At 40.1% G+C, this 27,459-nt stretch overlaps 2 protein-coding genes across 2 annotated transcripts in view; both read left to right on the top strand.

Annotated features, from left to right (window-relative positions):
- LOC139324203 (tropomodulin-2) overlaps positions 1 to 16,004 on the top strand; it is a 98,703-nt gene extending 82,699 nt beyond the window's left edge. Inside the window, exons 2-10 of the mRNA XM_070953920.1 lie at positions 859 to 1,047; positions 2,428 to 2,584; positions 10,129 to 10,251; positions 11,883 to 11,966; positions 12,818 to 12,948; positions 13,691 to 13,798; positions 14,098 to 14,241; positions 14,906 to 15,050; positions 15,907 to 16,004. Of these exons, the coding sequence (XP_070810021.1) occupies positions 922 to 1,047; positions 2,428 to 2,584; positions 10,129 to 10,251; positions 11,883 to 11,966; positions 12,818 to 12,948; positions 13,691 to 13,798; positions 14,098 to 14,241; positions 14,906 to 15,050; positions 15,907 to 15,938 (1,050 nt within the window). The 5' untranslated portion in view covers positions 859 to 921 and the 3' untranslated portion in view covers positions 15,939 to 16,004. The remainder of the gene's footprint in view (positions 1 to 858; positions 1,048 to 2,427; positions 2,585 to 10,128; positions 10,252 to 11,882; positions 11,967 to 12,817; positions 12,949 to 13,690; positions 13,799 to 14,097; positions 14,242 to 14,905; positions 15,051 to 15,906) is intronic.
- Positions 16,005 to 22,125: 6,121 nt separating this feature from the next.
- LYSMD2 (LysM domain containing 2) lies at positions 22,126 to 27,459 on the top strand. Its single transcript, XM_070953667.1, has 3 exons — positions 22,126 to 22,495; positions 26,379 to 26,713; positions 27,405 to 27,459. The coding sequence occupies exons 1-3, from the start codon at positions 22,268 to 22,270 to the stop codon at positions 27,451 to 27,453; spliced, it is 612 nt and encodes a 203-aa protein (XP_070809768.1). The 5' UTR covers positions 22,126 to 22,267; the 3' UTR covers positions 27,454 to 27,459.

The raw sequence follows: 27,459 nt of genomic DNA, 5'->3' as shown, positions 1-27,459 counted from the left end.
GAAGGTAATATTTCATACTTTTATTCAGAATATAAGAATGTTTTTTCCTTCTGGGTGGAAAACATGTTTGAGAAGCAAGGACAAGTAAGCAACCAAAAATTTTGAAGCAACTGATCCCAATTATAAACACGACTTTCTGTCTCACATGAATTGATAATACTTCTTGTCTCACTGTAAGGATTTAGAAATTAATCAATAACCTTCTGTGTCATTCTGTGTGCAGATCTTAATAAATGAATCCAATGGGTAAACAGTGCTGTAAACTTGAACGCACAAACTGAAAATAGTTTCCAGGTCAGCAAATATTTTCTATCTTTTGCTGGAACAGAGAAACTAACCTTGAGAAAAGTGTGGGAAGAAATTCTCCTGGGTAAATCTCATTCTTTCCAGTTCCACACACGCAGGCATTGCACAGGAGATGGAAGATCCTTCGTCTCCATGAATGGTTGTGATTGGGCCATGGGACAACCCAGCACCAAGTCATGCCAAGTCAAAGGACAAGAAAAGAGGCAGGGCCAGAAAAAAAAAAATCAAAGATAAAAGAATATATCTGAACACAGACAGGCCATATTGATAAAATAAATGCTCCTTTGCTTTGACAATGGAAAGCTCAGGTGGGTAGAGTTAGCTTATGACTTGTGAGAACTTCATGAGATGCAGCTAATAATTCTTAGAGGCGTGTTAGAAGAATTACAACGAACTGATATATGTGATGTAGTTTTAGTAGTTGAACAAACCAAGCAGATATTAAGATTAGGTTTTGTATTATAAATCGTATCATATAAAACGCTGCCAATAAACCATTTCTGCAATGATTGTAAATTATCAGAGAGAACTGACCATCTTCCTTCCTTCCAGGGATCCGGAAGACTGTCTTGTGAATGATTGACAGGTAAACGTCAACCGACGTGATTGAGAGACATGTCAGTGCCATTCCGGAAAGAGTTGGAGAAATACAAAAACATCAACGAAGATGAAATTCTGAACAAACTCTCTGAGGATGAACTAAAACAGCTAGAGAATGTCCTTGATGACCTAGATCCAGAGGTACGTTCTAAGCAATGAAACCATATTTCCAATGTTCAAAATTAGCCCCTTAAATGTTTATAATGCCTGAAGGTATAAAGATACAAGCTAGATTCATGGTTAGTTTGGTTTAACTGTATCCACAATGTCTATCACAGCGAACCATAATCCCTTGTATATACTGTAATGCCCAAGTTCACAAGACTAGGATAAACAATCCAAATGGGATGTCTTAAGTTCCATCAATGTGACCTGTGACAATAGATTATGGAATTTGCAATCATTCAGAAGGAACAAAGAGGTCTATTGCTAATGTTTGAAGGGACTCATGAAGCAGGAGAAGATGATAGCCAAATAGACATACTGAGAGGATGATGGTGGGTTGGGGATGCAGTTTAATGTCTACTAGATCTGCGTGTGCTTTGAAAATGATTCAGAAGTGCTTTGTAAGGTATGAGCCATGGTGGCGCAGTGGTTAAGAGTGCAGTACTGCAGGCTACTTCTGCTGACTGCCGGCTGACTGCAATTTAGCACTTCAAATCTCACCGGGTTCAAGGTTGACTCAGCCTTCCGTCCTTCCGAGATGGGTAAAACGAGGATCCAAAATTCTTGGGGGCAATTATGCTGACTCTGTAAACTGCTTAGAGAGGGCTGTAAAACACTGTAAAGCAGTATATAAGTCCAAGTGCTATTGCTATAGAGAGAAGCACCTTTCTGCTAGTCATTCAACAAACCTAATTTTTTTCAGACTTCTTCTCAAGTCTGAAAAAATGGTGGTGTTTTAAGGAATAGCTCCCTTCAGCTCTGAAGCACTTTTCCCAAATCAGCTTTGTAGCGTGTACAACATTTTTCAAATGCAATGCAATTTCTGAGAAAAAAAAAAAAGATCCCTCTGGCAGCTCTATGTGTTGAGTTAGGTAGGGGATGCTGCAATGGTTGTAAATGCGAGGACAGGTTGTAAATCACTTTTTTGGTAAGTTTGAAGGGTCGCTAAACAAATGTTTTATGTCGAGGACTATCTGTATCCTTTTTGGGTGGTGCGGTGGCCTAGAGGTGGAGTTCTCACTTTGCAATCAGGAGGCTGTGAGTTTGATCCTAGGTAGAGGCAGATATTTCTCTCTCTGGGCACAATGAGAATACATCTGCTGAATAAAACTCCCCATTGGCGACAGGAAGGGCATCTGGCCAGTAAACGCTCAGCTCCATTCAGTTGCCCAGACTCCACCCCACAAGGGATTATGGGGTCGTTAAAAAAAGATGACTATCTGTATCATTTTTCAATTCTGCTTGCTCTGAAACAGACATGCGCATGAGCTAGATGTCACATTAAAAGAAGTTGTGGAAATGTTCAACTCCTCCTGACCGAATAATTCCTTCTGTTTCTCACACTCCCTGTGGCAGAATGCCCTTCTACCAGCTGGCTTTCGACAGAAAGATCAGACCAGTAAACCTGCCACGGGACCTTTCGATAGAGAACGACTATTGTCCTACTTGGAGAAAGAAGCATTGGAGCACCAAGACAGACCAGATATTGTACCCTTTACTGGAGAAAAGAAAGGTACGTCCCAGACTGCAACGAATAAAGAAAGGGAGATTCTGTGGCAAGACACCCCCCCCCCACAACACAGCAAACAAACATCTATGCAAATTGCAAGGGTTTAAATTGCAATTTGTGTAAACACCTTCTCTTACCCTAAATTATTATCATTATATAATCGAGTTCAATATGAAAAGTTATGTAACAATTAAGTTTATATGTCACCTGTCTTCCAACAACTCCGGGCAGTTTATGATTGTTAAAAGCATTTAAAAACAAAAATCAATACAAAGAAAAAAAAAATCACAAGAGGAACAAGTTGCTGGTTTTACAACTTGCTGATTTTCCTCGTGGACTATCTTGGACCTCAAAATCTTTTTTTTTGTCCTTGTTTCCTGAATTCTACTTTAATATTCAATATCAGGCTTGGATACCGTGATTCACAAGGCATATATGCCTGTGACTCTGTCCATATTGGCTTACTAGGATTTAATAAATTTGCCAGTTGGCTTCTCAAGGTATTTCTGTAATTTTTAATCTTAAGAGTCATGTTGCTCTGATCCATATTTTTCAACTTTCATGGTTCTCATTCAGGAAAAGGATGTAATTCCTAGCCAAAGGCTAGGAATTTTGGGACCTGTAGTATCAGTCCAGTTGCAAAACATCTGGTTGAAGAAGGGTGACAATACAGGATTTGTCTCACTCAAGAGTTAAATGGGAACTTTCTTTGTCTCTTTCCACTGAAAAGAGAACAGCAACAGGAAACTCCACCCAGAATTAACTCACCCCAACAGCATGTAGTAATTAGTTGCTAAATGATTTAATGGCACCGATCAGAAAATGGTAGGCATGGACTTGAGAAATATCACTTCTACAAAAGGAAATGGTGTTGGGTGTTTTAAAATTCCAAATATGTTTTGTTGTGGTTTTAATATATGTATATTTTGCATTGACCCTTAATGAGTATTAAGCATAGACATTTATTTGCATTTCAGCTGAAGTTGGTAGAAAGCTTTGACTATGTTGGGAGACAAGATATACGCCATTGAATTTAGCGGAAAGGCGCATATGTTTGCATTTTACAATAGTAGTAATGTATTAGCAGCAGCGTAACGAGGTTGAGAAATGCTAATTGCCTGTAAGTGAATGGCCAAATACTACTTAGCTTAAATATTCTGGCTCCTATCTGCCTAGGAAAGTTGTTTCCATCAGCTTTTTTCCCCCAGGATTACAGTATTCATTTCATTAGCATGGAAGGTCTCTAGCAAAAAGGAGGGTATCAACTACTCTTCAACTAATTCTGAAGCTGGGCAACCTTGAAAGGGTTCAAGAAATAAAAGTAAAACTTTCCTCCTGCTTTGTGGTTCATTCTACAGCCCCCCCACCTCCCCACCCCCCCAATAAGGGACACTCCAAATTAGAATAAATCAGGCAGCTGCCTAAGTCTTGGCTAAAAGGAAGCCTCTTTGGTAGAAATAGAACAAATGTTCCTAGATTCATCTGAAGTGTCCTTCAAATTAGCGGGATCCCAGATAAAGCAAGGGCATCCTCACACAATATTCTGTATTTACTTCCCCAAGTCTCTGAAGCAGTTTGAAAGCTATCTGTAATTCTTTATTTCCACTATTCTGCATCTTTGTATTCTCATAATGTCAGCAGTGCTGGGGAGCTGATTTATTTTCAGCTCAGCAGAGGTGTATTTGCAACAGCTAGGTTGTGGGATTTTTTTAAGACACTAGGGTTTTATTTCCACATTAGAGGGAACTCTAACCTTCCACCACAATTAACAGCTTCTAAGCTTCAGTGTCTTTGAAAGGGGAACATTGGCTTGATGGCCTTGCAGCTCCTCAGACAACCAAGCGGAGTAACCGAAAGTCAAATGGATGAAATGCTGCCAAGATTAATTTTGTCTGCAATGTCTTAAAACTGTCCTGTAAAGTGCCAAATTGGGGTTCCCCCCCCTTTTCATCTTCTCCCTTTTGTGTACCGTAGCTTTGAAAGGATTTTTGCTCTGCGTGACAGAGCAATGATGCAGTCTGTGTCCCCAGTATTTCATGTTGACAAAACTCTGGGGGAGTGAAAAGAATTAGCAGTGAGAGCAAGAAGCAAGATATGATAGCCAGACTTGCAGTAGGTCCTACGGCAATAAATCTCCTTACGTTCTCTCCATTTCACATGAAAAGAATGAATAGGAAAACAACAACCCCACCAATAGCTTGACACGATGCCATGGACTTGTCCCTGTGAAAGAAAGTACAGTACAGTGGAGGGAAACTGACAAAATGTTAGCCAATTTCACCCGTTCTTCCTTTTGCCTGTGGACTACAGGGGGGAAGCTGTCAGTTATCCAGCCAATGCATTCTTTGCAGAAACTGAAGCCAGAGGGAGAGGCAAAGCAAGAGTTCCTTTTAATGGGGAGAGTAAGCCATGACATCTGAAAACAAGCCAGCTCTATCTCTGCAATGCTTTCAATAACCCAGTAGCTGAGCTACATCGACTTGAGTTCTCCAGTCTTGCTGATCTCATGGAGACAGAGAAAACCAGATCTGGATACAAACTAGCACAGAATCCTTTTGTTGAAGTAAGGTAAAGGTTCCCCTCGCACATATGTGCTAGTCGTTCCCGACTCTAGGGGGCAGTGCTCATCTCCGTTTCAAAGCCGAAGAGCCAACGCTGTCCGAAAACGTCTCTGTGGTCATATGGCCGGCATGACTCAATGCCAAAGGCGCACGGAACGCTGTTACCTTCCCACCAAAGGTGGTCCCTATTTTTCTACTTGCATTTTTTACGTGCTTTCGAACTGCTAGGTTGGCAGAAGCTGGGAAAAGTAACGGAAGCTCATCCTGTTATGTGCCACTAGGGATTCGAACTGCTGAACTGCCGACTTATCAATCGACAAGCTCAGCATCTTAGCCACTTAGCCACCGCATCCCTTACATTTGTCGAAGTACCCCGAAGGAAATAATATCTAGCTTATTTATCCCTGGTGATCAGAGTTTTCCCCCTGCAATATTTGTCTTCCTAATCCAACCTGGAGAAGCCTGTTTTCAAGTTTTTGAGAGTCCAAGGATAGTGTTCCAATATTTGAGGGGCTGCCACAAAGAAGAGGGGGGGGGGTTTCAACTTGTTCTCCAAAGTACCTGAAGGCAGGACAAAAAGCGAGGGATGCAAACTAATCAAAGAAAGAACCAACCTAGGACTAAGGAAAATTTCCTGACTGTTAGAACAATAATTCAGTGGAATGACGTCCCTCCAGGAGCTGTGGGTACTCCAAACACTGGAGATGGGGACAGCCACTTGTCTGAAATGGCATAGTGTTTCTTGTTCGAGGACGGGGTTGGACTAGAAGACCTCCAAGGTTCCTCCCAGTTCTGTTATTCTCACAGGCATTGTAAAACTGGGATCCTGCAAAACTCGGATAACCCTTTGCAGCCCCCAGTGAGCCCGAAGGCAAAACAGCCAAGCCGTTATGTAAGATGAGCTTGCTTGATTTAAAGCTGGCAAAACTCATTGAGGTACTTGCATAAGAATAAGTCATGATCCTTGTTGGCAGGACATCCAAGACATGTGGTGTTTCTGACCACTGCCTTTATTTAATTTTTTTTATTTTTAATTTTGGCAGGCCTTGCAGTAAAAAAATGGCTGGGGAGTGATCATTTATAAAGCTTAAAAGGCTTGATTCTCCTTGGAACTGAGCTGCTTGGGAAGTACTGGCTGAAATAAAGCAGAAACAGTCTTTCTAAGCAAAGAGACACAAAACCTAACAATGCTCAACCCAGTGGAAAAATCAGGTGGTAAATAGTAATCGGGAACAGGCAACCGAGGTGAAAATAAGCATCTGATAAAAGGGATGCTGCCCAGGAACATGTATGTCATCATATATGTGAGTCTTAAGAATATCACTTTTTGATGAAACTCATCACGGAGCCCACAGACTGAGCTTAAATCATGGTTTGAATAAACCATGGTTGAAGTTTCCTATCAAGCTAAGCTGTAAACAGAGTGGCTGGATTTACATGTCATGCCCATCCACAAATAAGCAAATGACGTTATGCCTCAGTGGGATATGTAAACCGAGTAGCTAATGTTGCTATCTTTACGGAAAAGGAGCATTTACCTATCTGCAACTCATATTTCCACATCAAGAATCTCTGAAAATTTTAGCTCGGCTCTGGGTTTTCTGCTTCTTAACATGGTGAGCTAAATGACTTCATGACACGGGCACTTCCTTCTGGCACTGGCAGATAGTGGTATTTGTTTTTTCTCATTCAATCATTAAAATATTTTCACTTTTCACTATTGCAGATTTAACTGGCAGCTTCGGCACCACTCTTGGGCTGTATGTATGGGGATCAGCAAGAGAGAATGTGGCATGAGCATCCTATTGGTTTATGTGTAACGCAAAGGTGTGATAATATATATTTGCTGGCCTTTAACAAAAATGCCATCTCGTATATGAACGTGTATAACAGAATACCAGAGTTGGAAGGGATCTTTTGCTCAAGCAGGAAATCCTATACCATTTCAGACAAGTGGTTGTCCAATCTCTTCTTAAAAACTTCCAGTGTTGGAGCACCCACAATTTCTGGAGGCAAGGAGTTCCCCTGATTAATTGTTGCAAGTTGGAATCTAGTGTTAAAAGCCAATTCTAGTGTATCTGAGTTCCCCCCTCCCCAACTTCCTTTTCCAGCCCACCTTTGTTCTTTGTTTGGAATAGACCAGTCCACTAGGGAAGTCTTGGACAAAATAAATTATCCCACACTCCGTTGCTTGTGGAGTTCCAGTAGATATATTAAAGCTTTCCATATGGTTTCATTTACTCTGTGGAAGGACAGTAGGGTGGGGGGAAATGGTGGGAGGTGGGAGAGCAGAGGCAATTTGATCACTTTTCTAGCAAATATTCATATCTGCCTAGGGAGACCCATTTCACACATCTGGAGCGCTGTGGCTTTATAGATCAAAAGTATCTTGAACAGGCTGAGTTTGCACAGTATTCTAAGCTGTGGTTTCTTTAACTACAGTTGGCTGAACAATCGTTGGGGCCTACTTCTCATATAACATTAAACAACAGAAATGGGATGGATCTATGCAACGCATTAAGTCAAAATCAAACACATTATGGCTTGGCACAAAAGAACGAACATGATCTGGAGAACCCCCTCCTCATACAGCATTGATCCTGCATCACAAAAATCACATAAATTATTCTTCTTGGACCATAGAGCCATTTTTTTTTTCTTTTTCAGCTGCAGCACAGCTCAAATGACAAAATTTTATTTTTAAGTTTTGACACTGGAATTCAAGAGCAACTTATAGGCAGGGCGAACTTGGCCCCCTCTAACAGATTTCACTGGCTGTCCTATCAGCAATCCCAATATAATCTTTCCAGTCAGTTTTATAGCTCCTGTAAAAAATTGCTAGCTTGATTTTCCTGCTTGTATAAACAGTGCGCAGCGAACTCCTGCTTCACCTTGACTCACCTCCCAATCTTTGGCCTCAAGTGAGTCATTCTTCTCTTCCCCTCAAACATGTGAATGTTCTATAATGCGACTCAGATGGTAACTATTGGGGAAGATGTCTGGCCCCAAACGGATCACATTGTGCCATCATCAAAACTTTCCATTTGGGAGGAATGACATATTGTCAGCAATGAGCTTTCTTCATATTTTAACCACTCAGATGTTTTCACAAAGTGGCCAAACGCATGCAGGGTGTGTTGACAAATGGGGATGGGAGTTAGCTGCTCAATTTTTTTAAAACCCCTTTTGTAATTCTAGAAGTTTCTGTAGCTCATGTAGAGGGCAATATCTGTATGGTAATTTTTGCATTCGCCTATTGTTGGTGGGACGCGGTGGCTCAGTGGCTAAGACGCTGAGCTTGTCGATCAAAAGGTAGGCAGTTCAGCGGTTCGAATCCCTAGTGCCGCGTAATGAGGTGAGCTCCCGTTACTTGTCCCAGCTTCTGCCAACCTAGCAGTTCAAAAGCAGGTAAAAAATGCAAGTAGAAAAATAGGGACCACCTTTGGTGGGAAGGTAACAGCATTCCGTGCATCTTTGGCATTTAGTCATGCCGCCATATGACCACGGAGACATCTTCGGACAGCACTGGCTCTTCAGCTTTGAAACAGAGATGAGCACTGCCCTCTAGAGTCGGGAACGACTAGCACATATGTGCGAGGGGAATCTTTACCTTTTTACCTTTTGTTGTTCGTGGAGGTGCTTGTTCTCAGTGATCTGAGTTGAGCAGGAATGGAGATTGATTACGTTCCTAGCTTCAAAATGGTTTTGGATGACTGGGGAAGTAGAAATAGAATTATGGGAAAATGCCTTAAAACTGGTTTTATTAAAGTATAATCAAGAAAAACAAGCTTCCTACTGCAGATATTCCAGCAGGACAGGTTACAAGGCTGGAGATAGGGATTGGACCATCGGCTGGAGATAAAAGAGTGGACCGTTACGCGATGTTAAGCCTGTGCATGAAAGAGAAGAGTGAGGAGAAACAAGGGCTTTGGAGAACAGTTGTGGTATGGCTTGGATGGCCTATATTCAAACCTCACCTCTGCCATAAATTCATACAGTGGATGTAAGCAGTCACAGCTTTATTCTTGTTCTCACTCCCATGATCAACAGAGAAATTCCATTGATGGTTTTTCTTACCAAGCCATTGCTTCGTAAGTAGGTGGAGTGCTTTTGGCTCTCAAAAAATACAACACATGATTATTATATTATTTTTTTTTCTTTTGTGAATCATCCCCCCCCCCACTTTATAAATGGAGAACCAACATAGAACTATAAAGCTATCTGGATTGTCTTGGGGTAAGCCAGTCTCTTAACCCGGTCTATCGGACATGCACTTGACCTAAATTCTTCAGAAGAATGTGAGGATAACAACATCATGTATAAAATAATGAAAACAGGACAACCCTATGGCTGAGCAATGAAGATATGTCATTTTATCCATCAGTCTGCATGATGGGATTGAGTCAGGAAAGGTTAAATGCATGAGACCTTCAAGAGCTGATGCATTCCTTTGAAAATTATTACCTTATTGCCAGTTTTTAAATTTGGAAATTATGAATCATTTTCCTAAAAATAATACCAGCAGTTAAATGTTTGCTTTTGTTGGCTTTTACTGTGTGAACAGGCTCGACGGCTGTCCAGTAGGAGGCCTGTAGTTGCATTTTAAATTACACAGGCTTTGCTGAGTAGGACTTGACCCCAATAATCCCATTTAGGACTGGATCCTAGGGTATAGTCGGTATTCATTCACCCGCTGAATTTTGGTTATTTCCCTGGTTTGCCTATAATCCATAAATGTTCTTTCTCTGAACTCATTCTCAGTACAGTAGACCAGGGGTCTCCAACCTTAGCAACTTTAAGACCTGTGGACTTCAACTCCCAGAATTCCCCAGCCAGCTTTGCTGGCTGGGGAATTCTGGGAGTTGAAGTCCACAGGTCTTAAAGTTGCTAAGGTTGGAGACCCCTGCAGTAGACGCTTAGGATGAACTTCCCTAAGCTTGCAACCATCATGCTCTTCAATTGATTCAGTTCATTTCTGTCTTGAAGGAAAAGCGTTTGTGCCTAAGGAGAGACCAATAGAGACCCACACAGAAAAGAAGGTGACTCTGGATCCAGAATTAGAAGAAGCCCTGGCCAGCGCCTCTGATACTGAGCTGTATGATCTAGCAGGTGTGTGGCAAGATTGTTTGTTTGTTTGCTTCACAGCAGGGTCAGCCTTTCAGTCACTACTGTTGTTGTCAACAGTACACAGATATGGCTAGGTTTGGTGAGATGGATGTGTATATGAACATTCCCCTACCGCAAATGGGAGCCTTACTCTTAAGTGAATCCCACAAACGCACTAACAGCACTCCTTTGATTGAGAAACCAAAGAACAGAATCTCTAGAACTGGGTTTAATGGCAGTGTTGATTAGTCAAAGATTTCAACATTCAGATATGCTGAATATTCAACGTTCTAAAAAGGTATACAGGGAGGTTTGAACAGAACTCAAAGCATATGCGTAAGTATTTGCCAGCACAGAGAACTGTTAACTACATGCAAATGTTTGCTCAGGGGTATTATAGAAGAGTATAGGTATTATATAAGAGTGTAGGTATGCAGCCAGCCAGTACAGATTTCTGACATGCACATATGCGCATGATGGGTAAGTCTTCACATCTTTTCCAAAATGGAAGGGTTATTCCATTTAAGAAATGTATTATGGATGAAATAGCTAATAGAATGCTGCTAGTATATCATGAAGGAGCTTAATGGGTCAGCAGTTAAAAAGCACTGGAGAGCTGTCAGCCCGGGTTCGAGACCTGAACTCTGTGCAATGGGGTGAGGTCCCGTTCCTCGCCCCAGCTCCTGCCCAGATAGCAGTTCAAAAGCATGAAAAGACAAGTAAATCAGTGGTGGGATTCAAATTTTTTTACTACCGGTTCTGGGGGGCATGGATTGGTGGGCATAGCAGGGGAAGGATCTCCATTTCCACCCCACTCCAGGGGAAGGATACTGTAAAATTTCCATTCCCTCCCGATCAGCTGGGACTCAGGAGACAGAGAATAGATGGGGGCGGGGCCAGTCAGAGCTGATATTTACCAGTTCTCCGAACTACTCAAAATTTCCACTACCGGTTCTCCAGAACTGGTCAGAACCTGCTGAATACCACCTCTGAAGTAGATAAAGAGGTACCACTTGAGTGGGAAGGTACCAGCTTTTCATGCACCTTTGGCATATAGTCATGCTGGACACATGACCATGGAAATCGTCTTCGGACAATGGTGGCTTCCTCAGCCAAGAAACGGAGATGAGCCCTAGATTCGGACATGACTGACAGAGAAACCTTTACCTTTAGTATATCATATGGCTCAGTTGAACAGGTACTGAACTCATCGCTGCCCTTTTTCTAGATAGTTTTATCTGCTCTACTTTTTATCTCAATTAAACTGCTATATATTAAACTCATTATTCCCATCTGCTTTCATATAAATGATAAGCCCATGTCCATTTTTAAAACCGGATTTTTAATTTTTGTGGTTACATTCCAGGTTTTATTGGGTTACACTTTGCATTTTCAATTATGCAAAATGTTACCTGGTAAGCTTCTTTGAAGAGGCAATTTTTCCTAAACAGCAGTATAAAATAATTTAAATAAATCATCCTAAATGAAAAAAACAATCCACCCGATTAGCCTCCTCTTGATATATTAGCTACTGATGGGTAACATGGAAGAATTCTAGGAGAAAAGCAGGAGATTCTAGATGAAGGCCATGTCTTTTCAAGCCATCTTATTGCTGGTATTTCTGGTACTTCTAGCTGTCCTTGGAGTTCATAACTTGGTCAACAACCCTAAGTTTGATGAAGGAACCACCGGTCAAGATGGCAAAGGAATTGTGAAAAGTAAGTAGAGATGTTCCCCTGCATCCCATCACGCAAAGGAAGAGAACAATGTTCTGTAACCATCAAACTATTTATGCTGCTATCTTTTTCCCACTGTGATGGTTATAATTGTTGCAAAGATCCAATTAGCAATTGGTCAACGTGGCAGGTCTCCTAAACTGCATTCCCATCGTGAATGAGGTAATTAGGAATTTGCTCTGTCAGGCACTTTTGTTCCAAAAATAATATTTTCCCCCTTAGGCAGTAGTATTTGTTAAAATATATAATTAAAATAGCTAGTGAAGAATCTATTTTAGGAGTTTCTACGAACTGAGTTATATAACTGAAAACATAGCTGGCTATGAGAAGTTAAACATGAGCTTAACCTATGCCCTGGTTTAAACATGGTTTATTGAACAAATCAAAATTGGCTATGTTTACATAATCAGCGAAGCCAAAACCATATTTAATTATCATGATATATGAAAATTTATGAATGCTTATGCCTAGTTATCTGCAAGAAAAAGGAAGAGAACTTGACAGCCTTGTCTGAAAGCCTTCTGTTGAGTAAACAAAGTCTTGAATAAGGGATAAAGTGTTTGCAAAATCAAAATTTATAGCCATGCCTGCTAGGCAGCCTGGCATCGCAGTCAATTGTTAGAAGTGGACAAAAGTTTAAAACAAGAGAAAGGACAAAGATGACTTTGTAGAAACGAGAAAGCCAAAACTATTATAAAATAATCCATCAGATTATAATTGGTGGCTTAGAATGCCTATGTCACTTTGCTGAAAACAGTATTTCTAAAGAAAATTTCGCATTAATGGTATATGGACGGAAGGGTGGCATTAGTGCTTTTTTCCCTCCCCCCCAGATGTTGTTAAAGGTGAAAAGGTCAAGCCTGTTTTTGAAGAACCGCCTAACCCAACAAATGTTGAAGCCTGTTTGCAAAGAATTAAGGCAAATGATCCCACTCTCCAAGAAGTCAATCTCAACAACATAAAGGTACTTCTATCAAAGTCAAATTCAGTTGTTTTATTGTTCCAGTCTTAACTTGTAAAATACAGTATGTTGAGATGGGCTTTATTTTTTCTTGTCTAGACTATAGCTTCATCCATCAAAGATGTTATGAAGCAGATATTAAAGTTCATGTCAGTATTCAAATTGAAATTTTAAAAAAGACTATATATTTGCATTCTTTACAAACATGAAAGTCACCAGGGTAAATGATACTTCAGAGGATGATGATTTGCAATTTCATTCCTTTCAGAAAGATATGCTGAAACATTTAAAAGACCAGTGATCAGCCTTATAAACACAACATTTTTGAGTGAGATAGAAACGACCATGTGTGTGCTCTCTGTTGCGGAACTGTTGCTTGTGCCTCTTCCTTTTTTAAAGCTTCTTTACTTTATCTAGTTAGATAAAATGTCTTTGTCTTTTATTAGCTTTAGATTGATCCTAATTTATTTGCCTGACCTTGTTTTATCTGAAATATTTTGTTAGTTGTCTTGATGCTATTTTATAGAAAGGTGGGATACAAGTTTTATTATTAAATGTGTGTAATCCAAATTAAAATTAGGGACCTGCTCAGAAAGTTGGCTCATTTACAGTTTGGGATACTGTGCTGTCCAACACAGTTTTGACTTAGTACCACTTTGACAGAACCAGGTCACTCACTATATGACTATCCTGGAATCTATTAAATCCAAGCAATTACAATACAGCTTTTTTAAATCTTATACAGAACATCCCAATTCCAACTCTTAAAGAGTTTGCAAAGGCTCTGGAAACCAATAACCACGTGAAAAAATTCAGCCTGGCAGCTACTCGAAGCAACGACCCTGTTGCAATGGTGAGGTTTTCTTGGGGAAAATTGCATATTCTATTTTAATACTGGGTTGATAAAAAGTATTAGAAAATAATGCAGAATAAATAAATATGCTAAAATATAAACGAAGTAAAGTTTCATGTTTGAAAAGCTGCAGGCTTGCACTGTTTTGAATTTTCCGTGAATGCCTTGCTATACTTTATTTAACATATTCATTTAACATATTCATTCTTGAGATTGAGGTGACAATGGTGGAAAGGTCAATTCTGAAATGTAATATTTCTTAAGGCAAACAGAAACAAAACTGCTGTGTTTCTTTTCAGGCTTTTGCAGATACGCTAAAAGTAAACAAGACACTGAAAAGTCTAAATATAGAATCCAATTTTATCACTGGGACAGGCATCCTTGCTTTGGTTGATGCTCTGAAAGGAAATGAAGTACTGACAGAAATCAAAATTGACAATCAGGTAAGGACAGGGTGGAACTTCGGATTGGCTGGACTCTAAAAATTGCTGTTTCGCGATAAGGCTTGTTTGGGATCTTGTAATAAGACAGAGCTCAAAGTGGCAGGATAAGCCTGATTTAATGTATATATTTGATTTTTCTTAGTATGTTAAAATTCAATCATGCAGGAACCCTCAGTGTGAAAATATTAATGTTTCTTTTACACTCAGAAATAGGTTACTGTAAGAGATTAGAATTTCCCTAGTCTAGCATTTTCCCTCTTACAGTGATAAAGCTAGGAAATTATTTCAGGGGGGAGGGATTAGTATCTGGTTTGTTCAAAATGCAAGTCCCTGCTTGACTTTCTATAGGAAGTCCTCAACTGAGCCCAAAATTTATGTTGCTAAGTGAGAAATCTGTTAAGTGAGTTTTCTTGCCACAGTTGTTATCACTGCAGCTGTTAAATTAATAACAGTTAATTGAATATTTTTTGACTATGATAAGCTCTACCACCCCACACCAAATATTAGATTTAGTTTAGCCCTTAGAGACTTGAGTTTTGTGCACAAAGTTGCATTGATGATGATGATATGATATCAATTTAGGTTGAAAGTTGTTTAAGGAGAGACGCTGCTGTGAATCAGCAACGATATTTTCCATTTGATTCGATCTCGGTTGCTTTCTCAGAGACAACAGCTTGGTACAGCAGTGGAGATGGAGATTGCTCAGATGTTGGAGGAGAATTCGCAGATTCTCAAATTTGGGTACCAGTTTACAAAGCAAGGTCCAAGAACCAGGGTAGCAGCTGCCATCACTAAAAATAATGATCTAGGTAAGATACCAACCCTTCAGGTTGATGAAAGCTCAGGAGCATCCTTACCAGAGAAAATACTGAATTCAATTCAGACTAGGAAAAAGAGAAAATACCCAGTCTTGTTTGGGCCATTACAAAATGACACATCTGATACACAAGGATCACCAAGGCTCTCTTAACACAAAATGAAATTGATGAAGCAAGAGTGGATTAAAAGGGGTGACCATCATTGTAAAAATAAACAGATCTTCTTTCTCAATGGTCAGAAAGGTTTGTCTCTTGAGAAAGGAGTTTGTCTACTGATAAAGAGAGAAAGTTTTTCTTTACATTTTGAGGGTATGGTGAGAGGGTTACAAACATAACAACTGTACCAGAAGCTTTCTTACCAGGTTAGCTAGTCACTTGGAAACTTCTGTTTTTACCCTATAGTGAAATAATATAATAAAACAATGATGGCTGAACCCCATATATAAAAGAAAAATACTGATGAAAAGGAATTAATATCCCACCTTGTTGTTATTTAAGTAACACTTTATTCTTTATGTTGGATTTCCAAACAATACAAGTTGTACTGTGTAAAACAAAGCTTGTAAATAAACAACACAGGAACCCAAAATATGCATATTTAGGTTTAGGTTAAATAATAAACAGAAATGATTTGCTGCCCGAATTTACTGTAGATTTACTACGGTGCAAAATTAAAGGATGACAAATGATACTCGTCCCGTGGTGGAAGGGGTGAACACAAGTGTAGACATAAATAAACTTGTTTATTAATCACCTTTACAAAAAAAGTTACAAAATTAGAAAAAATATTTTGTGACACTTACAAAGCAATGTTTGTCCCTCTTCCTTTTTCTCTTTCTTTCTCTAGTTCGCAAGAAACGAGTGGAAGAACGCCATTAGCCTTGTCTCTGAGGATGTGAAGGAAGAGAAGGATTTCATCAAAATCTCATAAAATTTACTGATTTAAAGGGAAGATACTGGAAAGGCTTTAGAACGAGACTGCTCATGTTCCATTACCTCAATTCATCCTTTCTTGTTATTTCAACACCATAATCCAGCCTAATTTTCTTTTTCCCAGCAATCAACAATCATGCTCTGAATTCAAGATGTTCTGAATGGAAGACCAACCGAAACTTGGTGTCAAAACGGGGAGAGCTGCAAGTTAGTCTTTTCTCTCCCTTCCATGAGTGATTAGGAAATATTCCTGCAGGTCCACTGAAACAAGTGGGAATTGTTTAGTGGATTGTCCTTTCTATTTTGTACAAATCACCACCTTCTCTTGACTCATAGTAAGCCTAGGTTTGCTCTCTGTTTCCTGTTATCTTTGTACGGCTATGTGCAAATTGTAAAGAAAGGGACCAAGGTCATTTTAAAACAACTTGTCATGCCAAGGTGGAACTGTTCTCATACCAGCACACTCTGCCAAACAAATCAATCTTCAAATTCCACAGACTACAATGTGCCATAAGCTAGACAGTAGATATATTGCAAAATATTGCTTCTGGAGCAGATAACTCGAGACAAATCTCACAATAGGCTTTGTTAATACCAAATTATAATTTTCCATAACCTTATCTTAGAGCACACTGTAGGATCTAACGGTCAGGACGGATTCACATAAAATGAACACCATAATGTAATTTTCTTAGTATTCATTTCGTACATGTGTAAACATGCCCAGTATAACATAGTGTTATGTGTGAACGAAGCCACTAAGGACTCATTCGACAAACCACGGATTAAAAATTCTGAATTAACACTATGCATAAATGCAATGCCAGACAAAATTGGAACTGCAATACATGTTAGCATTCTTTTTTCTTTATATTTAGCAACTCATGCTTTAGCTGTACTTAACTTTCAACATTGACTGGACCCTTCTAAACGTAGAACAAATCCTCTAAGGAAAATATGCTAATTTATCCATGGCACAGAATAATAATTAGCACAACCCACAGCTTGAAAATCTTTCTCAGTCATGGCTTCTGATTTTAGCTTTCTGGCTGAGTGTAAATCATTACTTAGTTAAATTAGTCCTAGCCATGCTTTGCCTTGATATGAACTGAGATATTAAACTACATACTGTATAGTGTGAACAAACTTATTCTCCAAAATAAGGAGTCATCAAGGGAATCATTATGTTTCCTGTACATAAATATGAAGACACTGGCTATAAGTTAAATCCCTTCTTCAAGTCACAGTGGAGGGATATTAAATTGAAAACAATTCCATGTCACCATTCCATTCATGAGAAAGCCACATGAAACCATCTTGCATGATTGCAAGGACTGTTGACTATGTGCTCACATATGTTACTATTAGGTGAGCCAGTTTCCTAATCTGCCAATTTAAAATAGCTTCAGCTGACCTTTTAAATTATTTGTTGATGTGTGTATATGTATTAATAGGAGGCCAAAATAATTACCAACAACCCATTTGATGTATATAAATGTTCTAATAATAATGTTGTATTTGTCAAATTGCTTTTAAGGTGGTTTTAATTTCTGAAACTAGACATTTGTTATTACTATTGGCCACTGGATTCAGTGATTCTTAGATAGTGAAGATTAAACTCATCAGTCACTACGGGAGATTGGTGAGAGACATTTCATATCCATGTCGCCTAGGAAACAAAGTCTTTGAAATGGATTTATTCTCAGGTCAGAAAACCCCACATTCCAACTTTAGTTATCAGGTTACAAAAGAAAACCATTAGTGAACAATGGATAGCACAAAAGGAAAAGGGAATTCCTTACTACAGTTTCCTGAATAAGACAACAGAATGCCATTAATGGGACTCCCTTCTATAGATTTTGAGATCTGCTCTTTTGGTTAAAAATGGTTAAAAATATTTAATGCCATACATGTATTAGACTGGGGAAAAAATAGATGGGAAAAAAGTGACTCTCACTGTGCAGAAATTTAACAATAGTTATTATTAAATAATAATAGTAATGATTGATGTGAAAATCCCACAGAACGTGAAAAAAGCCTTGAGAACCTCTGCATAAATGCAGTGTTAGCATTTAGTTCCACAAGTTCTTCCTTGTGCTTTTAAAATTCACTGCAACTGAAATGCATCACAGTATTAAAGAGCAACTGGGAGAATAACCAGTAAGTGACTCACTATTGTGTCTGTAATAGTTGGAAAGAAGTACTTAACTAAGATTACCACTAATTTAAATAATTTTTTGTTTTTATTTTCCTCAGTATAATGCCATTTGGATGTCTTTTCCAAGCCCCAGTAAACACTTGACTATATCTATAGCTGGGCATAAAAATACATTTTAAAATAAAATGCATTGTTATTTATAGCTATGTAAATTAGCTTTAAAAAAAGAAACTACAGATTTTCTGCCTGCAAATTTCCACCCAATGTATGGCAAAAATAATTGGAAAATAGCTGTTTGCACAAGTTGAATCATTAGTAAAAGGGTATGTGTATACTACTACATTAAAAACATACCTATTCAGAAAGCACAACTTCTAAAAAATCCCATTTTCATATAGTCCAACCCAAAGATTTCCAAGAATGTCATCTGAAATCATTTTTAGAATCATTTTAAAAATACTGCATGGAAAATTAGATCTCAAATCATTTGATAATGACATACTTAAAGATGGATGTTCCCAAGACCATAACACATTCTTTTCTTTCTTTCCCAGCTTTGACAGATTTTTCCACATCATAATTTAAATGTCTGTTCATTAATGTTTCTTCATTTCAGAAAAAAAACCAACATCAAAATCATTTTATTAATTCAACTTGCAGCCTTATTAATCCTTCTACCCTAGAGTTGTCTGTCTTTAAATGTCTAAATAATATAGATATGACTGCCATAAAAAAGAGGCATTCACTGGGTTGCATGAGAAGATAAGAATGTCCTTGTCTTGAATAATATCTGCTTCAACATACATGTGCATCCTTTGAAAACAAAGTTGGATTTTTTTTCTTGGGAAGTATTTATCATATGTAACTTCCATCATACCATCATCACTCATGCAAATATTACTGATCAGTCACAGCTTTAGAACAGAGTACTGTAACTACTAATAAATTAGAAAGTTATTTTAATGTGTTTGTGCAGTTACTTGAAAAGTCAGATTTGATACACAGTGTAGCACCTGCTAATAGAATACATTTTATCATAGTCTATCACATTCAACTAGTTAAGAAACAGAAGCTTTATACATTTAGTTTTGAAAAGTTATCTTGATAAGAAGCTGCCTATCTTTATTCTATGTCATTTACTCAGGAGGATAGATTTCAATTGCTACAAAAGATTGGTATTTAAAATGCTCTTTTTGTTTGATCATATTCTATTACAACTGAATAATAGGTCAATCTTTAGACCTAAAACAAGTGAAAAAAAGGTTTGATAAGAAATTAGGTTCCAACGATTGAAAGAAAACTGGATGTAAAATATGACTGATATAAATTCCTATATTGGGTGAAAAAACATAATAGGAATCAAATTAGGCATTTTAAGGTTCTTATGTTATGCTTCAATCACGTGCAACCTCTTACCTGTAAAGCTTCAGTCATTAGGCTAGTAGAAATATTTTAATTATACATAAGCTAATATGTCAGTGTAAAGGCTTCATACAATATTAAAGTTACATGATGGTCAGCATGGATTATATCTAAATTTAACTACTAATTAACCAATTGTGAGAAATTTCAGACAATTGCTTTATACATAGATTGTAACCATCCGATGTTACGACCAGGTTTATGACGGTGGCTCAGAATTAAAACTTTCTTTGACTCTTATTTTTTAACACCCAAATTTGGCATGCTTTATTCAAATTAAAAAAAGGAGGGGGGGAATCAAACTTAGGTTTTCCCAACAACCCTAAAAGTTTTCAGGTAATATATCACAGATCAGAAGAAGTCTGGTAAAACCTTTTAAGACAAACATATTTTATATAAAGTGCTTTTATTTAAAAAAAAGGAAAAAAAGAACTAAGTAAAACATGGAATGAATTGCCCCCCGAAATACGAAAGATTTCCGACCTCCGGGTGTTTCGCTGCGCTCTGAAGACCCTGTTGTTCCGCCAGGCAGGGCTATTAACATAATGTTTTAAATTGGGGTATTTTAAATTTCTGGGATTTTAATTGGAGCCTAATTATTTAATGATTTTAAATTTTAATTGTTGTCGTGTTTTTTGTGTTTTTAAATAGGCTGTACACCGCCCTGAGTCCTTCGGGAGAAGGGCGGTATAGAAATAAAATTATTATTATTATTATTATTATTATACTGTATAAAGTGTTTTTTTTTAAAAAAGAAACTGTAAAACATTTTATATAAAGTGTTTTTATTAAAAAATAGTAAAGAAAGAACTAAGTAAAACATGTTTATACTATATAAGCTTTTTTTAAAAAAGAAAAAAGAACTAAAACATATTTTATATAAAGTGTTTTTATTAAAAAATAGAAAAGAAAAAAGAACTAAGTAAAACATATTTTATATAAAGTGCTTTTATTAAAAAAAAAGAAAAGAAAAAAGTATAGTACGGCAACCGTGCCATTGTTTTCCACTAGAGGGAAGAAGAGCACATCAAATGCATTTAACAAAAGTTTCCAATTTGGAAATTATTGTCTTTGATCTTCTAATAACAGGAGAGGAAGTTTGTATACAACCAAAAATAAATATTTCCCTACTTCTCAAAAAAAACAACTGGTCTACATTAACAATGAAGGCGACAAAAATTTAGGTTACCCTCCGCAACTCCCTGGGAAGAACACGTGTAGATCAACTAATTGCCCATGTTCCCACAACTCCCTTAACCCGTGTACAGACTCCTTTTGACCAAGAGAGGAGAATATTTGTAGACACCCCCCCCCCCAAAGTCCTTTTTTCTGGGTTTATAGAATTAAGGAATGATTTCTACTAAGAAATGCAGAAGTATTATAATAAGAGGCAACTGGAGTTCCTTGGGTTTTTCTTTTTCTTTGAAGACGTTTCGCTTCTCATCCAAGAAGCTTCTTCAGTTCTGACTGGAATGGTGGGGGGAATGGAGGGGTTTCTACTCCTTGCAGACAGCTGGTCCTTTGCATCCTTTTAGAAAGTCACGGGGCCGCTTGGAGGTTTGTTTGTTTGTTTGTTTATTATTTATTTATTTATTATTTATTTATTTATTATTTATATCTATCTATCTATCTATCTATCTATCTATCTATCTATCTATCTATCTATCTATCTATCTATCTATCTATCAAATTTCTATACCGCCCTATTCCCGAAGGACTCAGGTCGGTGAACAGCCAAGATAAAATACAGATAATACAAATATTAAAAGTCCCTTAAAATTATTAAATATTTTGGCAGAAACACAGATTAAAACACCCAATTTATAAGATCAAACAAATTAAAAATTTAAAAGAGGAGAGTTAGGCCAGGCCAGCCTGCTGAAATAAAAAAGTTTTGAGAGCACAACGAAACGCTTAATACTGTGTCCTCAAGGAATATAAATCCTTCCATTCCCCACCATTCAGTCAGAATTGAAGAAGCTTCTTGGATGAGAAGCGAAACGTCTTCAAAGAAAAAAAAAAAACCAAGGAAGTCCAGTGGCCTCTTGTGGGGGGGGGGGAAGCACCTTCGGGACAACCATGACCTGGATGACTGAGAATCCCCACAGACATAATTATTATAATACTTTCCCCCCCCCCCCAAAAAAAAACTGGTTCGCAGTTCTTTTACAGCACCTTCAACCCTTTAAATAAGGCAGCTGGCTAAGCTGTACCCCCAAATCCACACATTACTACCGTTAAACGGGAACTCCCATTCTTTTGAGGGGGAAGATGGCGGCCGGATCTCCAGAGCCCCTTCACTCACTGACCTTAGACAAAAAAAAAAAAAAGGCGTCGTGTGAACGCGGTTGCGGGTCACAGATGGCGGTGGGTGGGGGATGGGACGCAGGTCGCCCGGGGACAAAACTTTCTCCCCTCAGCAGGGCGCTCGGCGCATGCTCCGAGCCTGGGCGCAGGCGCAGAAAGGGCGGTCTGGCCGGAGGCGCGAGTCTTTCCCCTCCCTTCCCGTCCCTCGCGTGCCGCCGGCGTCTCTAGCGCGCAGGCGCACGAGGACGCCGCTCGCTTCCCGCCTTTCGCGCCTCAGGGCGCTCGCTTTTTTTTCTTCTTCTTCGCTTCACGGCCTCCTGAGGGAACGGAAGGCTCCCTTTGCCCGCCGCTATGGCCTCGACCTGCCGCTGAGCGCTTACACCCCGCCATGGCGGAGTCTTTACCCCTGCCCGGGTTGTCGCTTCGGGAGGAACCGCTGCCCGGTCCCGGCGCCGCCGAAGGGGAGGCCGAGCTGTCGCTGAGCTTGGCTCGCACCAAAACGCGGTCCTACGGCAGCACGGCCACGGTGGTCGCCCCCTTGGCGGAGCGGTACGTGGAGCACCGCCTCAGCCCCGGAGACACCTTGCCGGGCCTGGCGCTCAAGTACGGCGTGACGGTAAGCGGGGGGGGGGGCTGGCGCAGGGGCCCCTGGAGGCCACGGCCTGGGCTCCGAGGATGTGGCCCCGTGGGGAGTCGCGCCGTTCGGCCGGGTGGGGACGACGACACGCATGTCTGTGTTAGGAGGACAGCCCCCCCCTCCACGAGCAAAGGCACAGGACCCCCCCCCTCTCTCCATCCGCATGGGCAAAGGGCATTGCCCCCAATACGAAGGAGGGCAGAGGGACCCCCCCCCCCCCACACACACACACATACACACATACACGTATATGGGCAAAGGGCATTGCCCCCCTCCCTGAGAGAGGGCACAGGGTCCCCCTTTTCTCTACAACTAAGGGATCAGGGAAACCCCCTCCACGAGCAAAGGCACAGGACCCCCCCCCCTCTCTCCATCCGCATGGGCAAAGGGCATTGCCCCCAATACGAGGAAGGCAGAGGGACCCCCCCACACACATATACATGTGTATGGGCAAAGGGCATTGGTCCTAATACAAGGAAGGGTACAGGGAACCCCCCCCCCCACACACACACAGGTGTATGGGCAAAGGGCATTGCCCCCCTCCCTGAGAGAGGGCAGAGGGTCTCCCTACCATGAGGGCACAGGGTCCCCCTTTTCTCTATAACCAAGGGATCAGGGAAGCCCTCTTCATGAAAGAGAGCACAGGGTCCCCCCTCCACGAGTAAGGGCACAGGATCCCCCCCTCCATCAGCATGGGCAAAGGGCATTGCCCCCAATATGAGGAAGAGCAGAGGGAGCCCCCCACACACACACATGTATGGGCAAAGAGCATTGCCCCCCTCCCTGAGAGAGGGCAGAGGGTCTCCCTACCATGAGGGTATACGGCCCCTTTCTCTACAATCAAGGGATCAGGGAAACCGTCTCCATGAGAGAGGGCACTGGGTCCCCCTTCCACGAGCAAGGGCACAGGACTCCCTCCTCTCCATCAGCATGGGCAAAGGGCATTGCCCCCAATACGAGGAAGAGCAGAGGGAGCCCCCCCACACACACACGTGTATGGGCAAAGGGCATTGCCCCCCCTCCCTGAGAGGGCAGAGGGTCTCCCTTCCACAAGGGTATACGGCCCCCTTTCTCTACAACCAAGGGATCAGACCCCCCCCCCCCCCTGAGACCGAGTGGAGCAAGTGGCCAGTTTTAAGTTTCTGGGTGTTATTCTAAAAGAAGACCTGGCCTGGGGCGCTCACACTGCAGCCCTGGTCAAAAGGGCCCAGCAGAGATTATACTACCTGAGACTTCTCAGGAAACAACAACTGAATGAGAAACTGCTGGTGACCTTCTACCGCTCCACCCTAGAGAGTATTTTCACTAACTGCACCTGTGTATGGTTTGCACAGTGGCGGATAGGACAGCGCTCCAGAGGGTCAACGTCATTGCCCAGAGGATCATGGGTTGCCCTCTCCCCTCTTTGGAAGAGCTTTATAGCTCCCACAGCCTTAAGAAAGTTCAAAACATTCATAAAGATCCATCTCATCCTGGGCACCCTTTTTTTTTTAACTATTACCATCTGGCAGGAGGTACAGGTCAATAAAAATAAGGACAAATAGGCTGAAAAACAGCTTCTAACCCAGGGCAATAACCATATTGAATTCTATGGTATAGTGCAATATCGGTTTTCAATTTCAATTATATAGAATGTAAAAGATGTATGTGTTGGTTTTTTTATAGTTATAATGTACACTGAAGACGGCATTTAATTTCGTTGTACCATGTGCAATGACAATAAAGTAAACTAAACTAAACTCCCTCCACCAGTATGGGCAGAGCTCACCACCCCCAACAGGAGGAAGGGCACAAGGTCCCCCTTCCACAGGCAAGGGCATGGGACCCCCCTCCCTCCACCAGCACGGACAGAGGGCACCCCCAACACAAGGGCACCGACCCTCTGAGCATAGCCAAAGGGCAGCCCCTCTCCAGGAGAGAAGGCAGAGGATCTTCCTTCCATGAGCAAGGGTACAAGGCACTCTTCTTTCCCTCCACCAGTACAGGCAAAGATCATTCCACCGCCAACACAAAGAAGGGCACAAAGAGCCCCCCCCCTCTGCCAGTATGGGCAAAAGACCCCCCTCCATGAGAGAGGGCACAGAGTCCCCCCTTCACAAACAAGGGCAGAGGGGACCCTCCATCAGCATGTGCAGAGGGCAACCCCAACAGGAGCAAAGATATAGGAAGCCCCTCCTCCATGAATATGGGAAAAAGGGCCCCTCCATGAGCATGGGCAGGGGGTCCCCTTCCACAGGAATGTGTACTGTTTGGTGGCACCGTTATTCACCCTCCTTTGGGACTGGGCTCAGCAGCTGAAACAAGAGAATAAGAACTTTTCTGGAGGCTCCAGTCCAGTAATTCCGACTAGACTCGGTCAGTCTCAGATTGGAAAGTTTCTGGGTGAAAAACTGCATGTTTCTTTTCCCGCTTCTCAAAAATATGGAAGAGTTTGCTGGAGGAGGAGGGGAGCGCTTCTGTCCTCGTGCAGAGTGCTTTCCAACTGGAATAGTTGCAACCGACCTGGCGTGTCTCTTTGAGCCAAGGCACTTTACATACTTTTGCTTTTCTCCTCATTGTAACCCATATCTGAGGCCAAAATGGCTATTATTAAGGGGATGCATCTTAGCCTGTGTGCAGGGAACGGGTAGCGAGTTTCAGACAAACAGCCCTTTCATAGGAAAGGGGATTTGGAGGGCATCAGATGTTGACTGCAACTGTAGAGTTACTGCAGTGAGTGCATCACACATTCTGGATGTGGTGGAGTTTCTAACAGAGACTTAAATCTGGAATGTTCCTTTAAGGGTGACTGAGCCTCTGATAGGAAAGTTTGAAGGGTGAAAGTGAAAGTCAGTCTTTGAACAAAAAGATGGTGTGCATTACAGAGTTGCTATTCTTTCCTGTCCTCTTTAAGCTGTGGTGGTTTGAATATAAATCATTTAATAGATTGCCAAACTGAAATGATGGTTGGATTTGTTGAATAGCAACGTTGGCACAATCAAGATTTGTAATAAATCACCATTAATGAGAAAAGGTTGAAGTGTGTTTGTATTGCTGGAACATGAATTCAAAGTCAATTTAGGTATACATGCTCATTCTGAGACACATTCCTTTAGCTACATTGAATGCACAATCCCTCAAAATTGAAACAGTTTTCAGTAGAGACTGTAGATCATATTTAAGACTAAAACAGTTTGTAATCCTGGTAGGTAAATACTTTTATTATAGTTGGTTTCAAATGTTGGCCTGTGAGAGTATTGTATTGTAATAGGTCTATAATGCCAAATCTAAATTAAAAAGTTTCTGGGGAAAAAGTGTGAGAGTTTATAAGATTCTTCTAAAGTCTAAACCTTATGCTGTTCAATCATTAAATTGCTGAATGAACATAGAAAAGTAGTCTTTAACATGAGGTTATGGGGAGAAAGTGTAAACGTTTTAGTTACATAATAGCTTTAGGTACATTATTTATTAAACTGCAAAGAATAGCAACTAGAACATCAGGTTGCTAGTTCTTTGTCAAAACAAATGCCTGAGGAAACATTTGTTATTATATTTATAGTTAATGTATGAAAATGACATCAAGAACAGAAGCATTAATCCTTGCTATAAAAGTTCAAAGGAAAAAATTTAGTTTCCATTATTAATTTGTTCAGTTAGAGGTGTAAATTACTTTCCAAAGGGTTTTTCCTCCCAACTTCTGCCTCATATGTCTGAACAAAAGATCTGGTATTGCAATTGTGACAATACCAGTCCCCAATTGGAAGGATAGCCAAAATTAATTGCATTAAAAATGCATCTTCAGAAATAAACTTATGTAATAGGTAGCTGCAGGCTATTTTAATACTTGCTTCACTTGGATTGTAAATATAACTTTCTGTTTCAGATGGAGCAAATAAAAAGAGCAAATAAACTTTTTACAAATGACTGCATATTTCTTAGAAAAACATTAAATATCCCTGTTATACTGGAAAAGGCTTTGCTGTTTAATGGATGTAACTCACTGGAGTCTCCAGAGGATGATACTGACAATCCCATTTCTTGTGAAGAAAGTCCCATGACAGTTCAGGAAGACAACTCTTCCCCCAGTCCTCAAGAATCTGACAATCAACTTCCTCCCCCACCTGAAGAACTCTCTGCCAAAGATTTTCTGCATAGAATGGATGTGCAGATTAAATTGTCCAAACAAGCAGCTAAGAAATTAAAATCTGAAGATAACAGGTAAAATATTATTATTATCCACGTCTTTATCTAAAATATGTTTTTATTTTAAACTGCTGAGAAACTTTAATAGATGGTAATATAACAAATAGTAGTAGTAATAGAAAATACTATATAAAACTGTTTTTAAGACAGCTACTTAATTTCCAATAGCATAATTGCAAATGATGCTAAAGCAAAAGTTTGGACTGTGTCTAGAATTACCTTGTCTTTCCATATTTTTTATTTATTTATTTTAATTTGATTTATATTGAATTGATTAGGGAAATTTTAGGTGTATGTATGTGTACACAGAGACACACATATATGACACACCCCAAATCAATCTGGTAGAAATAAATAGAAGGGAATTTATTAGATACACAGGAGACTGCAGACCTAGAGCTGGACCAAGAATATTTCTAATTAAATTACTGAAGGCTTAATCCAGAAGAGATGAGGGCAGAGTGGAGAGAAGGGAGATGGTGCAACAGAATGTCAAGGACAGCTATCTAATAACAACACATTACAAGTTTTCTCACTTGCTTTAAAGTTTTTGCATGATTCATTTGCTGCTCAGAAGAATAACATTTCTGCAGCAGTCTTCAAATGGCTTAATTTGAAATAATCCTATTAAAATTGGATAAACTTCTGAGGAGTAAATTATAAATAACTCGGCATATTTTCATAAGTTTCCTTTTTTCCTCAACAGGGAATATGGTGAGGAAAATTCCTATGCAATTTCTTCCTATCAGCAGTAGAAAATG

This window comes from Pituophis catenifer, unplaced genomic scaffold, assembly GCF_029215685.1.
Source record: "Pituophis catenifer annectens isolate HBS135680 unplaced genomic scaffold, rPitCat1.0.hap2 SCAF_14, whole genome shotgun sequence".
Lineage (NCBI taxonomy): Eukaryota > Metazoa > Chordata > Lepidosauria > Squamata > Colubridae > Pituophis > Pituophis catenifer.
Note: the sequence above shows the minus strand (reverse complement) of the source record. Positions and strands in the feature narration are given on the sequence as shown.